The 24,341-nt window shown below is 40.4% G+C and overlaps 1 protein-coding gene across 4 annotated transcripts in view; it reads left to right on the top strand.

Moving 5' to 3' along the window:
• Nucleotides 1–23,298, top strand: part of ZBTB25 (zinc finger and BTB domain containing 25) — a 24,050-nt gene extending 752 nt beyond the window's left edge. The window contains exons 2-5 of one of the 4 annotated variants that reach the window (XM_023743915.1): nucleotides 14,255–14,434; nucleotides 19,349–20,115; nucleotides 20,207–20,289; nucleotides 22,341–22,478. In XM_023743915.1, the coding sequence (XP_023599683.1) occupies nucleotides 14,255–14,434; nucleotides 19,349–20,115; nucleotides 20,207–20,289; nucleotides 22,341–22,352 (1,042 nt within the window). In that variant the 3' untranslated portion in view covers nucleotides 22,353–22,478. Of the gene's footprint in view, nucleotides 1–306; nucleotides 534–14,254; nucleotides 14,435–19,348; nucleotides 20,290–22,340 lie in introns of those variants that run through there. The other 3 variants (XM_023743914.1, XM_014467903.2, XM_014467901.2) reach the window with 3 other exon arrangements.
• Nucleotides 23,299–24,341: the final 1,043 nt, after the last annotated feature.

The raw sequence follows: 24,341 nt of genomic DNA, 5'->3' as shown, positions 1-24,341 counted from the left end.
TCATGATTCATTTCTTTCTTTTTTCATATTAATCTCATTCTGAGCACATCCAGGTTGTCTTTTTAAAGCTTGCCCCATGTATCACTTTCCTCCCCTGGCTCGCGCTCATTGGGAGAAAACACGCTGCTCAAGCAGCCCCTGGACCGCACCTGGACCTTGACAGCAGCTAACTTGTTTCCTAAATTAACGCCTGGTTCCCCCCAAGGGATTACATCGGGCATGCATTCTCTTGAGATGATATCAAGTCCTTTTGGTAAAGCTGTTCATTCTCACAGGATTTTGCCAAGTGTGTAGAGTACACTTTGCAATTACAGATTTTTTAGCTGGAAGGGGCGGTATAGAACAATCCAGTGCATCCCTCTTGTTTTACAGATGAGGACACCGGCCTAAAGGGCGAGCGTGCCGCTTGATTGAGGTCCTGCACCTCTTGAGTAAGTGGACTCGAGGGCTCCGGACACCTTGGTCATTGTTCTCTCTGCCACACCAGGAGTGCAGTGCCAGTGTAATCCACTCATAGAGACTATCTGTCAGAGGTGATTATACTTGGCTTGATCCAGAGTCTTGAGAAATCAGATTTGGCCAGTGTGTGATGGCTTTGGTATTTTTAAGAAATGGGACTGGCGCTATTTCTAGGGGAAATAGAATGGCTGTAATGTACTTTGAAGCTCAAAGCTCTCCCCCCCTCTCCCCATTCAGCCCTGTTCTCTGCAAGAATAACCAACATTTGCAGCACTGTTTGCTTCCATAAGGTTAAGGCACCAAAGTCCACTTTAGCAATCTGTTATGTTTTAATTAAGAATGAACTGTTAATCCATTATCAGACATCAGCTCTTTAATAGGGACCAAAACAATGATGGGTGGGACATAGAATAGATGAGTACTGTGGCTGCGAGGTTATTAGGAAGCAGTGAAACATCACAGGCATGGTCAGCAAAAAGGGAGGGAGGGACCTCGCCAGACTTGCTACACCTTTTTGCCCAGCCCTGCCCTGAATGTCTTATGTGGAGGGAGTGGAGATGGATCCTGCTCAGGTTTGGTTGCTTTTTATTAAGTACCTGCAGTGGCTAGCCGCTAGCTGCTTTCATAGATGAATTTCTTATACTTACCAAAAGGAGGTAGTATTGTCTCCATTTTTCAAACAAACCAGGAAATAGGCTCAGGGATTTACTTGGCTTCAGTGATACAGCCATTTGCAGTAGAATTCAAGCCTAGATCACTTATCTCCCCAGTCTAGTCTGTGCTCTTTTGCACAGACTATATCTCACTACCACTTCAAGCCAGGAAGGGGATGAGAGAAATCGCCTGTGGCTGATTTATTGGCGCCTGTGGTTGCCCAGAGAGGCTGAGCAGGACTTTCAGCTGCCCTCTGTGCCTGAGAAAGTGGAGCTGTGTGCTTCCACCCTATCTCCTGAGGGGAATATGAAGGAGCCAAGCTGTCTAGCTCTGGGGAGGAGGGGCCCAAGTGCCTTGGCCGTAAAATATCCTGGTGAAGGCTGTGCTGGGAAGTGTTGCATAATGCCCTCCCCACCACTGAACCAAAGTGATTTATTTGCAGTGGTCTGTAGGTGCTGCTTGACCGTCTTGTTCAAGCAAAACTGGCCCATTTTAGTAATAACAGGACCAGAAAAGAGTTGAGGGTTTTATATGATTGCAGACTTTTTTTTTTCTTGTCTTAAAAAAGCAATGCAGGTGCTCTTATCTTGATAAATTATAAAGTACTTCTACACCACTTCCTGTGCTCCCTTTCTGCTCATTTATTCCAAATTGCATGTGAACTTCAGTCTTTTGATAAAAGAATACTAAGAAAAATGCTGCTTCAGTTTATAGTTACAAGCACAGACTATGGAGTCAGGTCTAACTTTTGATCCCCGCTTTATACCATTTGCTAGTTGTGTGTCCTAAACCTAGGTTTTTCCTCATCAGTAAAATGGAAAGAGAAAGAACACATATAGTCACGGTGAGGATTAAAAGAGATAGTGTACATAGAGCACTTAGCACGGGCCTTGCTCATGGTACTTACTCATTCTAATAGTAGCTATTGATAACTTGAACAGTATAATTCCCTCTAGGATAGGAAAGGTGACTATTTGAACTTGCTTCGGAAGAGTGGAGGAAGAGGAAATAAAGTGTTTGAAGCAAACATCCGTTTCAGGGTTATTGACTGAATTTATTAATACTTCTTTCCCTTTGCTAGCAGGAATTGTTTTTTTAATCTTATCTTTAGAAAAAGTGGTTAGTGTAGTGTTAGTAGTTATTTTTTGGAATTTTTCTTATTCATTTCTTCCCTGGTTACAAATCAATATACAATGACTTCTTGTTCCTTCTGAAAAACCCTAGACACTTGAAGCAAAGGGTTTTTTAGCCCATGTGGATCACGTGTTTGTGGAACATTCCATGGCAAACAAAGTGTTGGTTTACCTATATTCAGAAGTTATAATCATTTTTGTTTGTACTGTGTTCTAGATCTGTACTAGCACTGTTGTTTTCCAACTTTCTCCTGTCCTTGCAGTAGCTTATATTTTTCTTTCAGAAATGCAGTCTTCTTCTTCTTCTTCTTCTTCTTTTTTTTTTGACTAAAAAGAACCTTTTCCTTTTCTTCACAGGTTTCTGATTTTTTTTCAAGGTCCACTAGCACTTTGCACAGACTGGTGTTAGCATTTTTGTTTGCCTGGTGCTGTGGCTTTATCAGGCATCCCACATGTTGGTTAGATGGGGGTTAGAGATGTGATATAGGCTGGCTGTGTCTGCCAGCAGGTGGTAGGCCCCAAACTAACGTTTCCCTGTTCCGTTAAAGGTTTCTAGAGCGTAACTGATCTTCCTGTGTCATCTACCATGATTGCTTCTTACCCTCTACTGTAATATTCTCAGTGATTTTTACAAGCAGATGCCTAGAATTACTGCAGATCTTATCTCAAACAATATTCTCAGATTTGGAATTTCCACATCAATTTTTAGATATTATGAAAATAGGTGTAATGGTGTATGAGAGTAAATATCTCTTTTTCCTAAATACTTTTTTAAAAGAAGTCTGAAAATGGTGTGTTCCTCCTTTGTTCCCACTGCCCATCCTACTAGCTTGGGAGCACTTTTTTTGCTGTTAATCCTCACCTGACGATATTTTTCCATTGATTTCTTTTTTCTTTCTTTTTTTTTTTGTTGTTTTGTTTTGTTTAGAGAGAGGGGGAGAGACAGAGAGAAACATAGATGTGAGAGAGACACATGCATTGGATCCATTGGTTGCCTCCCCTACGCACCCCAACCAGGGCTGGGGATTGAGCCTGCAATTGACCTGCGTGCCCTTGACCAGAATCCAACCTGGGACCCTTCAGTCCATGGACCGATGCTCTATCCACTGAGCCAAACCTGCTAGGGGTGGGAGTACTTTTGTTTCTTAATGTGGCTAACTGGTTAGTTTAAAGTTACAATTAGAATTATAATTGTTGATTTTTGTTCACTTAATGTAATTGGTATTATTCCCACATTTTTAGCACTTCTTACGAAGTTGCTTCTTTTTCTCTGTGAAGTAGTCTCTAAAGCAGGCATGTCAAACTCACGGCCCACGGGCTGCATGCAGCCCACAACGAATATTTTTGCGGCCCAGCCAATATAACGGTATGTAAGAAACATTTTAATAAGAATTTCGTAACTTAATTTTTATACTATCCTGTTTTACATAATTATTAATAACAAACTCCAATGTTCGCTAATGACTGATTACTATAATCATGTTGCATTCATTTCCTTTTCGAGCCCGTGCACCATTTCTCTCCACTAATACTAGCAGCGAATATTTTACCAGCCGATTGCCATGTCATTAGTCTTGGACTGACTTGTTTGGTGTGTGCAACAGGAAATATTTCGCTTTCGGAGAACAAGAAAAATAGGTTTATTTGCGTTACCCTTATTAATTTGTGCAATTATTCAGTGTCTGGTAAGGTAATGTTCAAGAAAAAATATTAATTTTTATTAAAATGTTCTATTATTTTATGTAACGATACTCATTTATGTCAGCCCTTTCCGCGGGTATTGGGGGGGGGGCTTCTCTCTTCATAACAAAGATACAGAATCTCCGGACGATGAGGCCCAGAATTCCCGATTTTAAAAAGATTCCCAGGTGATTCTAATGTGCAGCCAAGGTTGAGAACCACTGCTCTAAAGTTTCTAATGCCATGGCTCTTAATTGAGGTATCTTATTAGAATCACCTGCGGAGCTTTTTAAGGAAGGCTCAGTGCTTTATCCCCAGCTATTGTGTTTGGGTTAGTCTGGAGTAGGAATTAGACTTCAGTACAACTGTACATGGAAAGTTTTATAATAGTCAGAAATAAAAGCCACTATTCCAGGATAAAATTATTTCTGCAAACATTCTTTCTCTAGGTTACACCTTCACAATCATATGAAAGTACCATTAAAAAGTTTAAATCATTGTATAAAACCTTTTATCATGTGGCAGTTTGATTATCTCTGCTTTTACCTTTTTATTTATAGCCATGAGTGAGTATCTCAAAAAAGCTGTACACATTTCTCTGCCAACTTTCCTGTCTCCTTGCCTTAATTAATAATAAAGTCACAGAGGTAGGAACCACAGAGAAAATATCTAAGACTATTTGTTTTCCACAGAAATAAATGTCTTACTCCTTTAGATCCTTTTTTTTTTTTTTTAAGATTCTTACAGCCTGAGACAATGAAAAGCTATGTATTCCAGGACATTGTTCTGTCTACCCTAGGTCTGAGAGTCATCTAACATACAATAGATTTTTTTCAATAAATTAAAATCAAAGATACTGAATATCAAGCTAACTTTGAATTAAACAAATGTAAATACTGATATAAAGCTGTTCTAGTTTACTTAGTTTGAGCTAATCCAGAGTTAATAAAATCTAGTAAGTAAAGAAGATTTTTGTAGTCTCAAATAATGCTAACCCCATTGTAGTACAAATACCACTTTGATAACAGATACAGCATTTTAATATGTAGCACTCATATTTTTGGCTCTAGTATTTGTAAATATAATAAAATGATAAATTATTTTTCTGCAACCTCTCTCACATCTTAAAACTTCTACCAAAAATTCTCAAATGTAACTTCTAAGATCTTTCTGTATGCATAAGAAACTTTGGCTGTTGCACATACTAGAGAAAATAAAATTGATAATCAAAGAAACTATGAGCAAAGGCTACATAAAAAGCCTAGCCAATAAATTGCAAAGTGGGTTGTATTAGGAAATGTTTTTAGTAACTTTGTGATGGATTGGCTTTATTGACTTGAGATAAAATCCGATTATTTTGCCTTAAAATAATCAAAGGTCTATTATTATGAAAACAAGTTGGAATGAACCTATTATGTACTAGTATATAAGTTGTGGGTTGTTTTTTAATACATCTGAATTTGTTTCATTTCATAAACTTGGAAAATTTATCCCTTTATTTCAATCAGTATATTTGTAAAATCTGCCATCAATATATATGTTGAAAGTTCTAGAAGGGGGTTTTGAAGAAAGGGCTTTGAGTTTAAAGTCATACTTGAAGTACTACCAGCATCATCTAATAACTAGTTATCTGACTTTGGGTACCTCTCCCACCTTCTCGGAGCCTGTGGTTCCTCAACTATAAAATGGAACTAATTTAGTACCTGCTTTGTTACTGCATAGAATCAAAATAATATAGTGTAGGGCAGATTTCTCAAAATGTGGTCCTTGGATGCCCTGACTGGTTTGGCTCGGTGGATAGAGCGTTGGCCTGCGGACTGAAGGGTCCCGGGTTCGATTCCAGTCAAGGGCATGTGCCTTGGTTGCGGGCACGTCCCAGGTGAGGGGTATGCAGGAGGCAGCTGATTGATGTTTCTCTCTCATCGATGTTTCTGACTCTCCCTCTCCCTTCCTCTCTGTAAAAAATCAATAAAATATATATTTTTTTAAAAATGTGGTCCTTGGAGGTTCCTGAAACCCTTTCAGTGGGTCTACAAGGATCTCTCTTTTGCAAGGCCAAATTCTCTTCATATATGTGAACCAAAACATGGCAACAGATTGAAAGGAGAAGCATAGAAAAGAACCCAGCTATATTTTTTAAAGCCTGGTATTAAAGAAGATTGTAAAATAGCACTAGCCGGTTTAGCTCAGTGGATAGAGCATTGGCCTGTGGACTGAAGAGTCCCAGGTTTGATTTCTGTCAAGCTCATATGCCTGGTTGCAGGCTTGATCCCCAGTAGGGGGCGTGCAGAAGGCAGCCGATCAATGATTCTCTCTCATCATTGATGTTTCTATCTCTCCCTTTCCCTTCCTCTCTGAAATCAATAAAGATATATTTAAAAAATAAAAAAATAGAAAAGAGGATTGTAAAATATAAAACAATGCCACCCTTCTCACTTTAAAAAATGTTTTAGAAAAGAAAATGTATTGTTTATGTTATATCTGGGTTTATTGTTATTAATAAATTTTAAAATTCTCACCTTTAATTTTTCGTATAGTAACTGTTGATAAAGAACCCACATAAACAACAGCTCTTCCCAGTCTGTAATACTTTTCTTAAGGGTGTAAATGGATGCCTGGCCGGTGTGGCTCAGTGGTTGAGTGTGGACCCGTGTACCAAGAGGTCTCCAGTTCAATTTTGATCAGAGCACATGCCTAGGTTGTGATCGATGTTTCTCTCTCTCTCCTCTCTCTCTCTCAAAAAAAATTATATATATATATATGTAAACATATTGTTTTAAATATAGTTTTATTGATTTCAGAGAGGAAGGGAGAGGGAAGAGATATAGAAACAATGATGAGAGAATCATTGATCAGCTGCCTCCTTCATGCTCCCTCCTGGCTGGGGGTCGAGCCTGCAACCTGGGCATGTGTCCTTGACCAGAATCGAACCCAGGATCCTTCAGTCCACAGGCCAAGGCTCTATCCACTGAGCCAAACCAGCTAGGGATATATATATAATTTTTTTTAAGTGTAAATGGATTTTGAGACCAGAACTTTTTAGAACTGCTGATCAAGGGTAATAGCTGAATAGTTTCTATTAAGGTTGAGATTTATAAAAGTTTATAGTTTTACTGAGATAAAAACTATAAACTTGAAAAAAAAGTCTTGAAAACTACCAGATGTCATCCACAAGTGACAAAATGCCCGCAGAAACTGGAATGAAGACTATACTTGGAAGAAGGGAACAGCAGTGGATAAATTTCCATTTTTATGGGTTTTATCCTGAGAGAAGGCCCAGTTGGTGACATGAGGGGTTGGCTAAAACTGGGATAATAACCGGTAATCTTATTGGCTTGAAGAAAGGAGGACAGAGTTCAGAGTGACCACACAGCTGGAAAGTAAGCAGGAAAACCTTAGAAAGGATGAGTGAAAGGGCTGAATACTGCATATAAACTCAGCTCAAATCTCTAGCCAACCCCTAAACTTACACATGTGTTGAACAGCCTTTAAACAGCATACCTAACACTGAAATATCTGAACCATAGGGAGACAGAACTTGGAGTTTAAGTCCAGTCTAGTTAATTGTCTGCAAAAACAAAAACATCAGTACTCTTTGGAAGACTATTATAGAATCTAAAGTCTTTAGTAATCACAGTGTCTAGGACAGTGGTTCTCAACCTTCCTAATGCCACGACCCTTTAATACAGTTCCTCATGTTGTGGTGACCCCCAGACATAAAATTATTTTCGTTGCTACTTCATAACTGTAATTTTTCTACTGTTATGAATCATAATGTAAATATCTGATGTGTAGGATGTATTTAGGCGACCCCTGTGAAAGGGTCGTTCGACCCCCAAAGGGGTCGCGACCCACAGGTTGAGAACCGCTGGTCTAGGCTATTACCAAAAATGAATACACATATAAGAAACAGGAACTTATCGCCCTAATTAATGGAGATTAAACCCAAGATGACCCAGAGGTTGGATTTGGCAGAGAAGATCTAGAGCAGCTATTATAACTATGCTTATGGATGTAAAGCAAAATTAGGTAGTAATGTGTGAACAAATAAAAAATCTCAACAGAGAAATAGAAAGTAACAGATGAAAATTTTTGACCTGAAAATACACTGAAAGGTTAAAGTCAGTGGTGCATGGGCAGGCTAAATAGTCAGCTCAGACGGTGAATACAGAAAAATGGAATTTATTTAAGGAAAAGGGGTTGCAGGATGGGGATATCCAAAGGGAAGGGCTACACAGCACTGAGCCAGAGGGTATTGAGTCTATTATGGCAGCAAAAATACTTGAGTGGAAAAAGGAAGGGCAAAAAAGAAGCACCAGGAGAGCCTAGACCAGGCTGCTTTGGCTCTCTGGGAAGTCAGAGAAAAGGGGGCCTTAGAAATAGGCTCAGGGGATTAACCCAGGATGAGCTGCCCATTGTTCCAGGTTGCTAGTCTCATGGGGTTCCTTAGAGTTTGGGGGAAGGAGAGGGAGAAGGGAATGGCACTGGATGCTCCTTGGAGGGAGAGGGAGCACTGGATCCTTTGTCCTGAGCATCTCTCTCTTTCAGGTGGAAATCCTAGGGGAGGTCCCAGGGAAGGGTCTTAATGGAATATTCATCAGCTTTCCAGGTGTGCTCTTTCCAGGTCGTGGTCTCCAGTGATTGGTTGGTGCCAGGGTCATTAGTCAATGTGGCTGGTCCTGAGTCAGCCACTGTGTCACCTGTCTGGTTTTGCTGATCTTCTGGGCCTGGAGCTGAAATACAACTGAGGCCTAGATGTTATCTTTTTTTCTTAATTTTTAATTTTTTTTTTATTTCAGAGAGAGAAACATCACTGATGAGAGAGGATCATTGATCGGCTGCCTCCTGCACGCCACCTACTAGGGATCGAGCCTGCAACCTGGGCATGTGCCCTTGACCAGAATCAAACCTGGGACCCTTCAGTCCGCAGGCCGATGCTCAATCCACTGAGCCAAACCGGCTAAGGCTAGATGTTATCTTTAGGGAGGAAAAGATCCAGGGTCCAAACCACATGACCAGTGATACACTAGGGGAGGATAGGTTACCCTGGGGGCAAGGTTCTTGTTTTCCTAGTTTTGCCCCTTGCTAGGCATCCAGGGCTCTCTGCCCTGTAAGTTTTTGTACCTGGCTCATAGTCCTTGCTCTGCTCATGTCTGATAATATATACTATCTGTAATAAAAAAATTCACTGAATGGATTTAATAGGTAAGAAATGACAAAGTGAGTGAACTTGAAAATAGAAATTATCTGAAGCAGAAAGAAATAAGTATATGTGAAAGTTCTTTATAAACTTCAATGCTCTATGTTAGCATTAAGGGATTATTATTCTAGGTTCCTTTCAAGGCCTAAACTTAACCTCTTCCCTTTGCATGTGGACTGACTTCTAATTTGTAAATCAATGACATCTAAAAGAATACTTTTGAATACTCTCTCCTCACATTGACCATTTCCTCTCCACTGTCAGAAAAAGAAACCCCTCTTTTCTCCATGGCTAACTGCTATGCTTATACTTTTGATTGCATTCCTTCTGACTTCTCGAGGTGCCACCCCCTCTTTAGCCTGAAAGTTATCTTCAATCTGCAGCAACCTCAATGACCTCTTATTTGTACCTACCCCTTATGGCTGCTGCTTTCCAGTATAACCTTGCAGTCAGATATTTTGCTTTTGCTATTTTCCCAGATTGTTTTCATAGGTCACCAGAAACCTTTTGGTCACACACTTGGGGGTGTTGTGACAGGCTTCATCCCGGTGTTACTCTGCAGCATTTTCCGTCATTGCTACCTCCTCTTGCCAAGGTTCTCACCTTTCCCTCACCTCCCTTATCCTCCCCCAATGACAGTGTATTCTCTTATTTTCCTCTCCCCCTTATTGTATCTTTTCTGTGTTGTTCAAGGATTTATTCTTACCTGATTTTCTCTTCGTTTACGCGATAGTCCCATTCACTCGGCAGCTTCAGCCTTGTCATTTTAGAGGACCTCCCCTCCCTCTCCAGCCCTGCTCTCTCTAGAGCCTCAGACCAGCATGTTGTCCCTACTCTGATCACTAAACACGTGTACTCGGATGTCCTAAGTGAACACTTGAACTCAGTGTGTCCAAAGTGAAACTTGACTCTTACCAAGCCAGTTTCTGTGTCTCTTCTTTGGCATTCTGAGACCCTGCCTTTATATCAACTCCTGCACATGGCAGTTACTCTGCAAATATGACCTGAAGGAATGAACAGTCTTCCAATTACCCAAGCTGAATTCTGAGACTCACCTTTGACTTGATCTCTGGAGCTGACCACATCCAATCTGCTGCCAAGTCACGTCAGTTCTACGTCTGGTGGATCATATTCTTTCCTTCATTTACACCATTACCTGGATATTGCAGTAGGCTCCTTGTTCTTTATTTCTCCAGGCCTTTCACTTACTAATTTTTAAAAATATATTCCAACTAAACTGACTAGTCTTGACTCAGAAGCCAAATGATGGTGGTGGTGATGATGATGAGTGCTATTTATTGAACACTTCCTATGGGACCACATTTCTAAGTGCTTATATGCATCATCTTAACAACCTGTAAGGTAGATACCATAATTACCCATATTTATAACTGAAATGGAGGACTAGAGAGTTGTGTTTTGTGAAGACCACACAACTAAGTGACAGAGCAAGAATTTTAATCCAAGTTGTCTGATTCCAGAGGTCAGGCTTTAACTACTACACTGTTCTCCCTCACAGAAAACATCTTAACAGACACCACTGGAGTACCTTTTAGTTTATATTCAGTGAGCTAGCTGACCCCATCTTGTTATTCACTTCCTTTTGTGCCCTGACTGGGATCTACCTACTTTTGTTTGTTTTTTCTGTGCCAAATGGAATTCTTCAGTTATCTATATATTTATATCCCTCCCTGTAATTCTAGGCATTCTGTTTTTTCTGCCTGCAGTGCTATGTTCACCTTCTGCCTATTCGTCTAAATCCAGTTCAAATGGCTTATTTTCCTTTGGGTTTCCTGTTATTTATTCTCCCTCACGTAACTTGTTCTCCGAGCTGCTCTATGGCACTTGTCACTTCATGTTGTAATTACTATGTTTTATCTCCCCTGTTAGCTTATAATCTTCTTGATTTCAGCATCTATGTATTTTTTTCTGTCCCTATGCCTTGTGCAATGCATGCTTTCAAATATTTTTCTTTATTAAATTTCTCTTCAATAAATATTTTTTCAATAAGTGAATTTTACTGTTACTCATACACCATTAACCACAGTATTTTTTTATATGTGGCTTTTTAGTGTGCCATTTTCATTTCCATATGGTTCAGTAGTTCATTCTATTAATGCACTGTGTGTGTGTGTGTGTGTGTGTGTGTGTGTGTTGTGTGTGTGTCTAGAGAACTGGTGAAAATGTTTGTGATCTGGGGGGATTTTTTTGAGACAATTTATAAGGCTAGTTTAAGGTACTTCAATTTGACCCATTTCAGAGAATCTAAAATCCCCAGTAGGGGACATGCAGGAGGCAGCCGATCAATGATTCTCTCTCATCATTGATGTTCCTCTTTCTCTCTCTCTCCCCCCCAATCAATAAAATATATATATATATACATATATATATATATATATATATATATATATATATATAATTTTTTTTTTAATGAAGGTAAGTTCTTGTTGGAGCATCATCCTGTACACCAAACAGTCAGTCGGTTTGATTCCTGGTCAAGGTACATACCCACATTGCAGGTTCAATCCCCAGTCCGAGTGGGTGTGGGAGGCAACCAATTGATCTTTCTCTCTCTCTCTCTCTCTCTCTCTCTCTCTCTCTCTCTCAAAATATAAATTAAAATTTTAATTAATTAAAAAAAACATATCCTCGGGTGAGGATTTAAAAATTTTTTAAAATAAAATAATGCAAAATAAAAAATGAAGGCCTGGAGTGGGGTGAGGGTAGGGTGGAAGGGTCAAAAAGGGAGAGAAAATGAGAGACATCTGTAATACTTTAAACAATAAAATAAAATTTTAAAAAATAATAAAATTAAAAATTAGGGGGAAGGGATTACATGTAGGTACAGTGGGACCTTGACTTACGAGTTTAATTCGTTCAGTGACGGAGCTCGTAACTCAAATTACTCGTATGTCAAATCAATTCTCACCATTACAATGAATTGAATGCTGGGCTGATGTTGTGGCGTTCACTGTGACCATTCGCTGCGCCAACTAGTGGTGGGGAATCTGAAGCTGGCTCGTAACCTGAATTTTAGCTCGCAACTCAAAGCAAAAAATCGGCCGAGAGACGGCTCGTATCTCGAAAAACTCGTTAGTCGGTACACTCGTAAGTCAAGGCCCCACTGTATATATTTATGATATAAAATTTGCATAAAAGGTTTTGTTTTAAGTTTAAACAGTACGGTTCCCTCCACCCTTAACTCCCTGCTCCCTCGTTTCCCTCCCAGGAGCAAACATTTTACTCCAAATATTGCTGAGACTTACCGGGGCCCCTTGCTGTCTAATCCCGACTATTCACTCGGCTCCTCTAGTTTGTGTGTCATGTTCTCTGGGAGGTAGAGAGGGAGGACATTTGAGTCCTGGAACCCATTGCCTGAGTTTGAATCCCCTGCTCTGCCACTCACTAGCAATGACATTGAGTAAATTAACTCTCTGTGCTGATTCAGTTTCTTCATATGTAAGATTCATTGAGTAGTCCCTTTCTCATTGAGTTGTACTGAGAATTAGTGAAATATTGCTTGTCACATAGGAAGCTCTATATAATGTTAGCTATTTTTATTACATTATCAGTCACTCAGCTGTCTGCTGCTCAAGCTATTGCCAATGCCCAGATAGCTAACCCCACAGTCTAATCACTCACTTGCTTATCCCTTGGACTCTCTGGCTAGGAAGGAAACTTCCGTCTCTGTTTAGGTCTGCTTTTTTAGAGGAGGTTCTCCCAGCCCCCCAGTGGTGCCCTCTATACCATAGCTGCCTTCTCCCTAAAGCACCAGGGTTCTCTGAACAGTGGGGTGGAGAAGGTGGTCAAGCACAGCCTCCCACCTCTCTGGAGCCACAGCATCTTGAATGCCCTGGTGCTCACACTAGACTTCTCTGCCAGAATTCTTTTGCGTGTTCTCCCTCATGCATGATTTTTCCCTGAGACTAGTGCACCCATCCGGCATTCTACTTCCGTCAGGACTCTCCGTACTTATATGTGTCTGAATCCAGTTAAGATCAGGGTTTAGGTTCTTTCCCATGAGACTCCCAGGCCTCCTGTAAATCAGGGGATGTGGCTTGACATCTATTTTAAGGGCTCCTGACCTTACTGTGACTGATAAGTTTCCCAAACATTGTATGGTAGTTAGGGCACCAGTGTCCCCTACGCACACCGAGGACCCCTACGGAGCAGACACCTCTAGCCCAGCCAGGACACACTGTTACGTTATTAATATTTATAGCTAACATTTGAAGAGCATTTCAGTTACACAGTGCTTTTCACCTAACTTCTCTTAGCTCTGAGGCAAGGATCAATATCCCATTCCCATTTGTCCGGTGAAGAAAACTGAGGACTAAAAACATTGTGGTTGCATAGATAAAAGAGGACAGGCCTGCCTTCTGCTCCTGTGTCACTCATACCAGGCTACCTTCTTACCAGACGAAGAAAAGCCATAAATGTTTATGGTTTCAGCAGAGTTGGTACCGATTGTCAAATTAGGAGGATTTAGTGTTAGCTAAGTTTGGGGTGAAATTAATAGAAAATTGTTGACCAGTATGCTGTACAGCTGAAACTAATACAAAATCACACACACACACACACACACACACACACGAGTGAGAGAGAAGAAAGGATAGAGAGAAATATCAATTTGTTGCTGCACTTATTTATGATTCATTAGTTGATTCTTGTATGCCCTGACTGGGGAATCCAACTGGCAACCTTGGTGTATCAGGACGACACTAACCAACTGAGCTACTCAGCCAGGGCGATATAAAATAATATGGAATATAAACTGTAATTAAAAATAAAAGAAAATTGTTGCCCTAGCTGGGTGGCTCAGTTGGTTGGAGCATTATCCAATACACCAAAAGGTTGCTGGTTTAGTCCCAGGTCAGAGCACGTACCTAGGTTATGGGTTCCATCCCTGGTTTGGGTGTGTTTGGGAGGCAACTGATCGATGTTTCTTTCTCACATTGATATTTGTCTCCCTCCTTTCCTCCCTTTCTAAAATCAATATCCTCAATGAGGATTAAAATAAAGAAAATTATTGAATAATTTTACTTAAATGTAGGTCTCCTTGTACTCAGGCTTATGTGAACTGTAGCCAATGTTGTAATTAAAATCTTTATATTCTCCTTTTTCTTAGAGCCACAATGGACACAGCTAGCCATAGCCTTGTCCTTCTGCAGCAGCTGAACATGCAACGAGAATTTGGTTTTCTGTGTGATTGCACAGTTGCTATTGGAGATGTTTACTTCAAAGCCCACAGAGCAGTGCTTGCTGCTTTTTCTAACTATTTCAAGATGATATTTATTCACCAAACAAGGTAAGGATGTGCTTTTGTAAATCTGAAGAGTTTTAATACTGTGGTATGTCTAAACCTTATAATAACATCATCATTTGGGGGATTCTTGTTATGGGGTCACATAAGAAAAAAATTGTTATAAATTTTTTATATATCAGTAATTAAATGCAATGTGAAGGATTCATATTGAAAGATAAGAATAAAAACAATAATAGCTCAAATTTATTGAAGGGTTATTTTATACAAGCACTAAGTATTTACCTGATGTAAATTATACTATTGTCCATACTATTTTAGAGAAAGGAAATCAAGGCTCAGTTGTTAAGTAACTTGCCCATCCAGGATTATACAGCTACTAAGGCTAATAAGTTAGACTCAAACGTAGATCTGTGCTGTTAAAGGTCTGTGCTCTTAATCACTAAGTTGTTGATTTGTATTCCATAACACTTTCATATCACAGTTTTGATGTCATAATTCTACTCACCTTATATTCCATATTACAGTTCAAAGGTCATTTGTTTCAAATATTTTTTCTAAAAGCTTTTTTGAATTTAGCTTACCTCAATAGAATAGGTATGTAGGCAGAGGGCTGGGAAGTGGTGTTCACATTCTGAGCTCTTGGTAAAGAATAGCTTTATTCTATCCTACATTGAAAGTGGTAGAACAGTCTATGATTTTTTAAAAAGACCTTACATGAAATACTTAGGATTCCAGACTGAATTATACATTTTTAATTTTATTTATTTGTTTTTTGAAAGTTAATTTTCTCATTTTTTTAAATCCTCACCTGAGGATATGTGTTGTTTTTTTTAAATTGATTTTTAGAGAGAGAGAAGCATCAATGTAAGAGAGAAACATCAATCAGTTGCTTCCCGTTTGTGCCCCAATCTGGAATCAAACCCACAACCTCTTGGTGTATGGGATGATGCTCCAAGCAACTGAGCTACTTGGCCAGAGTTCAATTATACATTTATTTAAATTGTTCATTCATTCAACTATTGATTGAGCACTTACATGTTAGGCACTGTACCAGACCCCAGCAACAATATAAGTTATACTCCTTGCCCTTGAGAAATTTATAGTCTAACTAGAGGCCCGGTGCATGAAATTCATGCAAGGGGACAGTGGGGGGGAAGGAGTCCCTCAGCCTGGCCTGCACCCTCTCCAATCCGGGACCCCTCAGGGGATGTCCACTGGCTCCTAACTGCTCATCTGCCTTGCCTGCCTGATCACCCCTAACTGCTCCCCTGCCAGCCTGATTGCCCCTAACCACCTCTGCCTCGGCCCCCACCACCATGGCTTTATCCAGAAGGATGACTGGAAGATGTCCCGTTGACCTGGTCTAATTAGCATATTACCCTTTTATTAGTATAGATAGAAGAGTAATGAATGTAAAGAAAATAATTGCTGTGTAATTGCTCTCTCTGTACCTCAGTTTCCTTCTCTGTAAAAACACTAGAATAACGTACCTACCCATGGTGTTGATAAAATAAAGGGACTAATAAAATTAAAATGGTTAGAACAGGAGCTTTGCACTGTTAGTGTTATTAATAATTAATGTAATAAGTCTATAATAGAAGTGTTGCACAAGGTAAAGTGGAGTGTCAGCAGCCCTATTTTGAGAAGATTGGAACAGGATTTACTGGGACAGAGGCCCTAGATTTTAAAGGATCAGGAGTTGTTTTACAGATGTTGTAGAAGAATGCAAGAAAGTTTATTGAAGGTAGAGGAAAACATGCATGAAAAATGCAGATATGAACCAGTCTAGATCAGAATGATTGGAATGTATGGCACAAAGTGGCGAGGAGGTTAGAGTCGGGGACAAGTAATGGGTAGCCTTTTCTGCCCTGCCAAAGAGTTTCCTCTCTGTGTCGATGCAGAAACTAGATTAGAAACACTACCTTCACATCAATCTGAGAGCTATGGGTTGGCTCACCTCTTGTACCTGTTGTGTACCAGGTACCTTGCTAAAGTAAATCCAGGAGATAGAAAGGTGGCAGCCTGCTGTGTGTTATCTCTTGAGCAGTGAAAATCCTCAGCTAACAGAGCTCTGTGCTGATATAGAAAACACCTGCCACAGACTGTGAAGTGAGTGGGTCAAAGCTAAGAGTGAAGCCCAGAGGGAATCCCAGGATCTCAGGACTAAAGAAATGGATTGTCAGCATACTGACACCAGTGCTTTCCGATGCACGCACTCAGACTTTTGCTTCAGGGGAGTCCATGGACTGATTCCATTGTTCCTTGACATCCAACACTTCCCTCAGGTTGTCTTTATCCTAATTTTTCAGGGTGTTTCCTGATTTCTTGTTAGACGGTTATTTCCATCTGTTATCTGAATTCTAGATTCATACGTAAAAAATTGGCTTGGGACTTATTTTAAAGCTTTTCAAAGTTATCCCTGTATTCACTTGTGATTTAAAGAGTAGATATATTAATATAGTTTGGAAGACAAAATAAGGTTAGCATAACGTAAATTCTAAATATTACCAATTTCAATATACTCTTTAAATTTTTAAAAATATTTTCATTATGATAAAATATATATAACATAAAATTTGTCATTTAACCATTTTTAATTGTACAATTCAGTGGCATTAATTACATTCACAATGTTGTGCAACCATCACCACTGTTTATTTCTAAGGCCTTTCATCACCCCAGAAACTATATCTTTTATTTATTTATTTATTTTTATTTCTTAAAGTATTACAAAGAGTATTACACATGTCTCCTTTTTTCCCCCCTTGACATTCCCCTGCCTCCCCCACCCCCCAGTGTCTTGTGTCCATTGGTTATTCTCATATGCATGCATACAAATCCTTTGGTTGATCTCCTACCCGCCCCAACACTCCCCAGGGTTCCCACTGTAGTTTGACAGTCTGTTCAATGCTGCTCTGCCTCTGTATCCATTTTTGTTCATCAGTCTATAATGGTCCTTATTATCCATAAATGAGTGAGTTCATGTGGTATTTTTCTCAGCTTCCCAGGGGCAGTCTCAGTCTCACAGGGGCCATCTCAGCCTCACAGGGGCCGTCCCAGCCTCACAGGGGCCGTCTCAGCCTCACAGGTCCCGTCTCAACCTCACAGGGGCCCTTTCAACCTCACCGGGGCCGTCTCAGCCTCACCGGGGCCGTCCCAGCCTCACGGGGGCCGCCTCAGCCCTATGGGGGCTGTCTCGGCCTCACGAGTGCCATCTCAGCAACACGAAGTTTGGCATTCTGTCCTTTGTTGGGCGGCTCCTTGCTGGACAAAATCTCCAGGCGTTCCTGGTGGCTGAATATCTGGTATGCTTGCTTGGATTTCGTTTTCTACCAAGTGCACAGACTGCCTGTCTGCTGTCTCCCAGCGTCCCATGTGAGACTGGATCTGGTGGACCTGCCTGTGCGTTTGCTGGTACAGCAGTTCCACATTGCCGGCCCAGTCGGGTCCGGCTCCGGCTTCCTCCGAACCTGATTCTGCTTCTTGAGTGTGTCCCTTATGTATGCGAGGAGTTAAAATCCGCATTCTTCTGGGCTGGGCTGCAAAAGCGCCGGTGGTTCCCTTTGTGCCACTGGCACAGCTTGGGTGGGGATGTAAATTGAGTAGGGTGGGGTCCCCGAGAATCACCAGGGCAGAGCAAGGGGCAATGGCGTCTCCGCGACTCCTCACCTCTCTGCGACTCCGCGTCTCGCGTCCCCGAGTGCCGCGAGCAGCTCCGTGAGACAGCCACTCTCACTCTCTGGCCCATTGCAAGGCTGTCCTGCCTCTCCCCGAAGGTGTCTGGGACCTCAGGATCCCACCCTAAACAAACTCAGTGGATTTGAGAGTCTGCATCCCCTTCTGATTGAAAAAAAACGCGCATCCAGTTGCAGCCCGCCTGGTGTGCGACTCCGTACCTCTGTTCTTGGAGCCTCTGCACAACCTACTCAGTCTCAGTGCTCTTCTTTCTTTCCTTCCAGTTGTAGAGCTTCCACTGGGCCAGCTTTCCCATGGTTCTGAATGATAGCTGTTTGTCTTATAGTTGGTAGTCTCGATGTTGTTGTGGGAGGCAGCACGCACAGGTCTGTACCTTATGCCGCCATCTTGGTTCTCGAGAAATAATCTTACTTGAAAAAAATAAAAGAGGATATGAAAATGTCCAATCAAAAGATGATAAGCATCTGAAGAGACATGGTTTGTGATTCTAGAAATGAAAAACGCTAATTAATTAAGCCCATACTTCCCACTTCAGAAACTATATTTTTTAAGTAACCATTTCTCACCACCACTCCCACAGGCTCCTGGTAACCTCTAAACTACTTTCTGTCTCTATGAATTTGCCTATTCTAGATATTTCTTATAAGTGGCATCATACAAAACTTGTCCTCTAGTATCTGGCTTATTTCACTTACCATATTTTCAAGGTTCACCCATGTTGTAGCATGTATTAGAACTTCATTCCATTTTATGACTGAGTAATATTCTATTGTATCTGTGTGCCACATTGTGTTAATCCGTTCATCTGTTGATGGACCAACTCTTGGGTTGTTTCTACCTTTTGGGTAATGTGAATAATGCTGTACTGAACATGGGTATTTATTTGAGTCCCTGTTTTTGGTTATATACTCAATAGATTTTTTAAGTTCTTCAAGAGCAGGATACCTGTTTTATTTGTAATTTTTCTATTCTCTGGCAGCTAGTATCACTTAGGAATCACTACATAAACATTGAACTAATCAGGATATCTGTCTATTTCCTAACTTTCGGCAGTAGATTGGAGACATGAAGACTGGTTGCTCGGTCATAAAACTGGTATCCAATGAAAGTTTAAACTTTTGTTGCTGTGTTTCATCAAGGCAAATTGCTAAGTTTGAACTTCTTAGGAAAAAATTGCTTTAGCCTAAGACTATATACTGTTAACTAAAAGACTAACTAGGTTGTTTCATTTTGTGTGGGTCTGTTTTTTATTTTTAACAGTGAATGCATAAAAATACAACCAACTGACATCCAGCCTGACATATTCAGCTATTTGTTGCACATTATGTACACGGGGAAAGGACCAAAACAGATGGTGGATCATAGTCGTTTGGAGGAAGGGATTCGCTTTCTTCATGCCGACTACCTTTCTCACATTGCAACTGAAATGAATCAAGTGTTCTCACCAGAGACTGTGCAGTCCTCAAATTTGTATGGCATTCAAATCTCAACCACCCAAAAAACAGCTGTCAAAGAAGGGCTGGAGGTCAAAGAAACGCCTTCCAATAACAATGGAAACAGAGCTGCTGTCCAGGGTGACCACCCCCAGTTGCAGCTTTCTCTTGCTATTGGGCTGGATGATGGCACTGACCAGCAGAAGGTCCATCCTGCAGCCCAGGCCTTGGAGGAACACCAGAAGCCTCCAGTGTCCATCAAGCAGGAGAGATGTGACTCAGAATCTGTGATCTCCCAGAGCCACTCCTCATCCTCATCCGAGATGACAGGCCCCATGTTCACCGAAAGTAGTATCAAAATTCACTTATGCCATTACTGTGGAGAACGTTTTGATTCTCGTGGTAACCTAAGACAACATCTCCATACCCATGTGTCTGGATCTCTCCCATTTGGTGTCCCTGCTTCCATTCTGGAAAGTAATGACCTTGGTGAAGTGCACCCACTTAATGAAAATAGCGAAGCTCTTGAATGCCGCAGGCTCAGCTCCTTCATTGTCAAGGAAAATGAGCAACAGCCTGACCACTCAAACCTGGGTACCACAGAGCCTTTGCAGATCAGTCAAGTGTCTTTGATCTCCAAAGACACAGAGCCAGTAGAATTAAACTGTAATTTTTCTTTTTCAAGGAAAAGAAAAATCAGTTGTACCATCTGTGGTCATAAATTTCTCCGAAAGAGCCAATTGCTGGAACACATGTATACACACAAAGGTAAATCTTACAGATATAACCGATGCCAAAGGTTTGGTAATGCATTAACCCAGAGATTTCAGCCATATTGTGAAAGCTGGTCTGATGTCCCCCTGAAAAGTTCTCGCTTGTCGCAAGAACAATTAGACTCATCTTGTGCCTTAGAGTCAGAGCTCACACAAGAAAATGTGGACACTATCCTAGTTGAGTAGGAGTTTCTTCAGAATTTTTATATCAGTTCTGACAGAATTCACATGCATTTTTTATTCATAAATTATTTTTCTCCTCAAGTTCTGTTAACTTTTCTTCTTTACTATTTATCGATAGTTTTAACATTGTCGTAAGATATTAATTCATGGTTTTTAAAATAACCTTCAATGAGGGCTGTGAATGTCTTATAAATTAATTCACAATTTGGAAATAAAAAATCAATGTAGTAATATGGAACTTTAGAAATAAAGAGTTATTTATAGAATTTCTAAGTTTTTCCAGGTTGTAGAATCAGTAAAATCAAATTAATATGAAGTAAATGAAATATTTTTTAAAGAATACTCTAGACTGGCACTTTTGGCTAATGTTTCACATGAATAAACCCCTAAAGAATTATTTTTAAATATTTTCTGCCATATAGGAAATTAATAGTTATTTTAATGCATAACTATGTTATAATGTATAAAATGTGTTTTAAGCATAGCTATACCAAATCATGAGTAGTTTTTAAATTATGTTTTACTTACTAGCTCTGCAACATTTTACATGGCTTTTATTTACCTTTTAACATTGTGAGCATACTTCATTCTTAATAGAAAATATTTTAGTTAAAAAAAAAGAAAAGGAGCAGGGTCAGACATAAAAAATCCTAAAGAGTAACAGGTACATACACAGAGATGACCATATGAGACAGAGATTCAGATAGATCTGCATTGACTAACACCCCAGTGTTATTACCTTAATCCAATGTTTTCTTATTTTTTTAAAATATATTTTTTATTGATTTCAGAGAAGAAGGGAAAGCGAGAGGTAGAAACATCAGTGATGAGAGAGAATCATTGATCAGCTGCCTCCCGCATGCCCTCTACTGGAAATCGAACCCACAACCCAGGTATGCCCTGACCAGGTAGCAACCATGACCTTTGAGGACATTTTCTGACAGCATCAGAGTTCAGTCAGGAGGGAGCTCAAAGAGTAATCCACCTCATTTTAAGGGTGTGAAGGTTTTCTCTGGGTAAATTGAGGTTAGCTGAATTATGAAGTGATAAATTTTTCTTGAGGGTTGAATGAAGAAAACCATTGGGCATTGTCTAAAGGAGTCAAGTTTCTACCTTAGACAAGTGAGTAAAGCTTCCTGGGGTCAAGACTGATATGTGCTGAGAACAAAATCTATCTATGGATATAGGATCAATTGTATTGTGAGTGGTTAAAGTAAACGTGTTGCCCTTTGGGGTCAGAACTTTATCTAATCTTTTATATTTTTTTTATTGATTTCAGAGAGGAATGGAGAGGGAAAGAGAAAGAGAAACATCAATGATGAGAGAGAGAGTCATTGATCAGCTGCCTCCTGCACACCCCACACTGGGGATTGAGCTGGCAACTCAGGCATGTGCCTTGACCAGGAATCAAACCATGACCTCCTGGTTCGTAGGTTGACGCTCAACCACTGAGCCACTTAGGCTGGGCCTTTATCGAATGTTAAATTTAAATCACTTAAGTAATTATTCTAACTCATACTGTTCTCAAACATATCATCTCATAGGATGAACACAAATATTAACATTGATTTTCATGTACAGTGGGGCCTTGACTTACGAGTGTCCCAACTAACGAGTTTTTCGAGATACGAGCCGTCTCTCGGCCGATTTTTTGCTTTGATTTGCGAGCTAAAATTCGGGTTACGAGCCAGCTTCAGATACCCCACCGCTAGTTGGCGCAGCGAACTCACAGTGAACGCCACAACATCAGCCCAGCATCACGTGTCTCACTCATTCACCTCAAGCGGTTAGCTCTTAGTTGAAGCATCAGTGTTGTGCTCACATTTGTGCTTGCAGTTATTTTGCAAAACTTCGTTTTTTCAGCCATGGATCTGAAGAAAGTAAGTGCGAAGGACAGTGCTGAGAAGAAGAAGCGGATGATGTGCATTGAATTAAAGAAAGAAATTATCAAAAAACATGACCAAGGTGTGCGTGTAATCGACTTGGCAAAGCAGTACGAGCGTAGCACTTCTACGATCTGCACCATACTGAAGCAGAAGGAGTCGATACAGGCTACATCTCCAGCCAAGGGCGTTAAAATAATTTCTAAACAGCGGACATCTATCCATGAAAATATGGAGAAGCTGCTAATGGTGTGGTTAACGGAGAAGCAGCTCGCAGGAGATACCGTGACGAAGGCTGTAATCTGCGAGAAGGCACGAGCTATTTACGCTGATTTGCTGCAGCAGACCCCAGGCACTTCAATGGACGAGGCATCGGGCGAGCCGTTTAAAGCCAGTCGGGGCTGGTTCGAAAATTTTAAAAAGAGGACCGGCATTCACTCCGTTGTCAGACATGGTGAGGCAACGAGCGCGGATATAAAGGAAGGTGACATCAACGAGCTCATCGAGGAGCACTCCGAGGAACTGACAACGCAGGAGCTAAAGGAGCTACAGACGCAGCAGCACACGGAGGTTTTGCAGGAAATAGATGACACGGAGGAGGAGGAGGAGGAGGTTATCTCTATAAGTGAGATAAAGGAAATGTTGGGAATGTGGGACAAACTTTCAGACTTTATTCAAAAGAAACACCTAGAAAAAATTGCAACTGGGTGTGCGATGGAGCTATTTAATGACACTTGCCTAACTCATTTCAGAAATATTCTGAAAGGGAGGATGAAACAGATCTCATTGGACAGGTTTTTATCGAAAACTCCTGTAGATGAAAGTGATGAAAGCGTGGCGAAAAGGGCAAAAATCAGCAAATAAGATTCAGTTATTCAGTTCAGCCTTTCTCCTCCAACTCCATCAGCATCTTTAAGTCATTTGATCTCCAAGGTAAATGCTATACATTAAACTTAATAAAACAAGTTTATTGCACTACATTCTATTGTTCAGTATTGTGTTTTTATACAATACAGTGGGGCCTTGACTTACGAGTTTAATTCGTTCTGAGACCGAGCTCGTTAAGGAGCTCTTTAACTCAAATTACTCTATCAGCTCAATGCAAAAAATCGGCCGAGAGACAGCTGGTATCTCAAAAAACTCGTTAGTGGGACACTCGTAAGTCAAGGCCCCACTGTATTCGTTATTTTTTAAAAAATATGTTTTATTGATTTTCTACAGAGAGGAAGGGAGAGGGATAGAAAGTTAGAAACATCGATGAAAGAGAAACACTGATCAGCCGCCCTCTGCACACCCCCCACTGGAGATGTGCCCACAACCAAGGTACATGCCCTCGACTGGAATCGAACCCAGGACCTTGAGTCCACAGGCCGACGCTCTATCCACTGAGCCAAACCAGTTCTGGCTGTATTCGTTATTTTTAAATACATTTTTCTTATTTAAAAACATTTAACAAAACAATTGCGGTGTTTTTTGGGTGTCCGGAACGGATTAATGGCATTTCAATTCATTGTAATGGTGAAAATTGATTTGACATACGAGTAATTTGAGTTACGAGCTCCATCACGGAACGAATTTAACTCGTAAGTCATGGCCCCACTGTATTTTAGGCTATTTAGGATATATTCCTTAGCCATCTTCAAGTAAAATTTTATTTTTTTTCTCATTTTTATTGTTTCTCAGACATTTTCTGACTTTTCTCTGTTCTTTACTACTTCCTCAGTCATTGGTCCTTGACACAAAAAGTTTGTATCTAAAGGATGTGATTAGGGGTGCATATAAGTTGTGGGGTAGGGCAGTAGTTCAGGGCAGAGTCTGGAGAAATGGTAAGAGTTTATTTGGGGTTGATTGGCCATGATAGACAAATTTAAAGCAGAAACATATCTAAATTTGTGGGGGTTGAGAAAATAGTGGCTAACTGTATTTTTATTCTTATTCACATAGTTCTTTTATTATTAGGAATTCAAAGCAAATGTTCTTT

Source organism: Myotis lucifugus, unplaced genomic scaffold (assembly GCF_000147115.1).
Source record: "Myotis lucifugus unplaced genomic scaffold, Myoluc2.0 scaffold_419, whole genome shotgun sequence".
NCBI classification, from domain to species: domain Eukaryota; kingdom Metazoa; phylum Chordata; class Mammalia; order Chiroptera; family Vespertilionidae; genus Myotis; species Myotis lucifugus.
The sequence above is the reverse complement of the archived record's forward strand: the minus strand, read 5'-3'. Positions and strand labels throughout refer to the sequence as shown.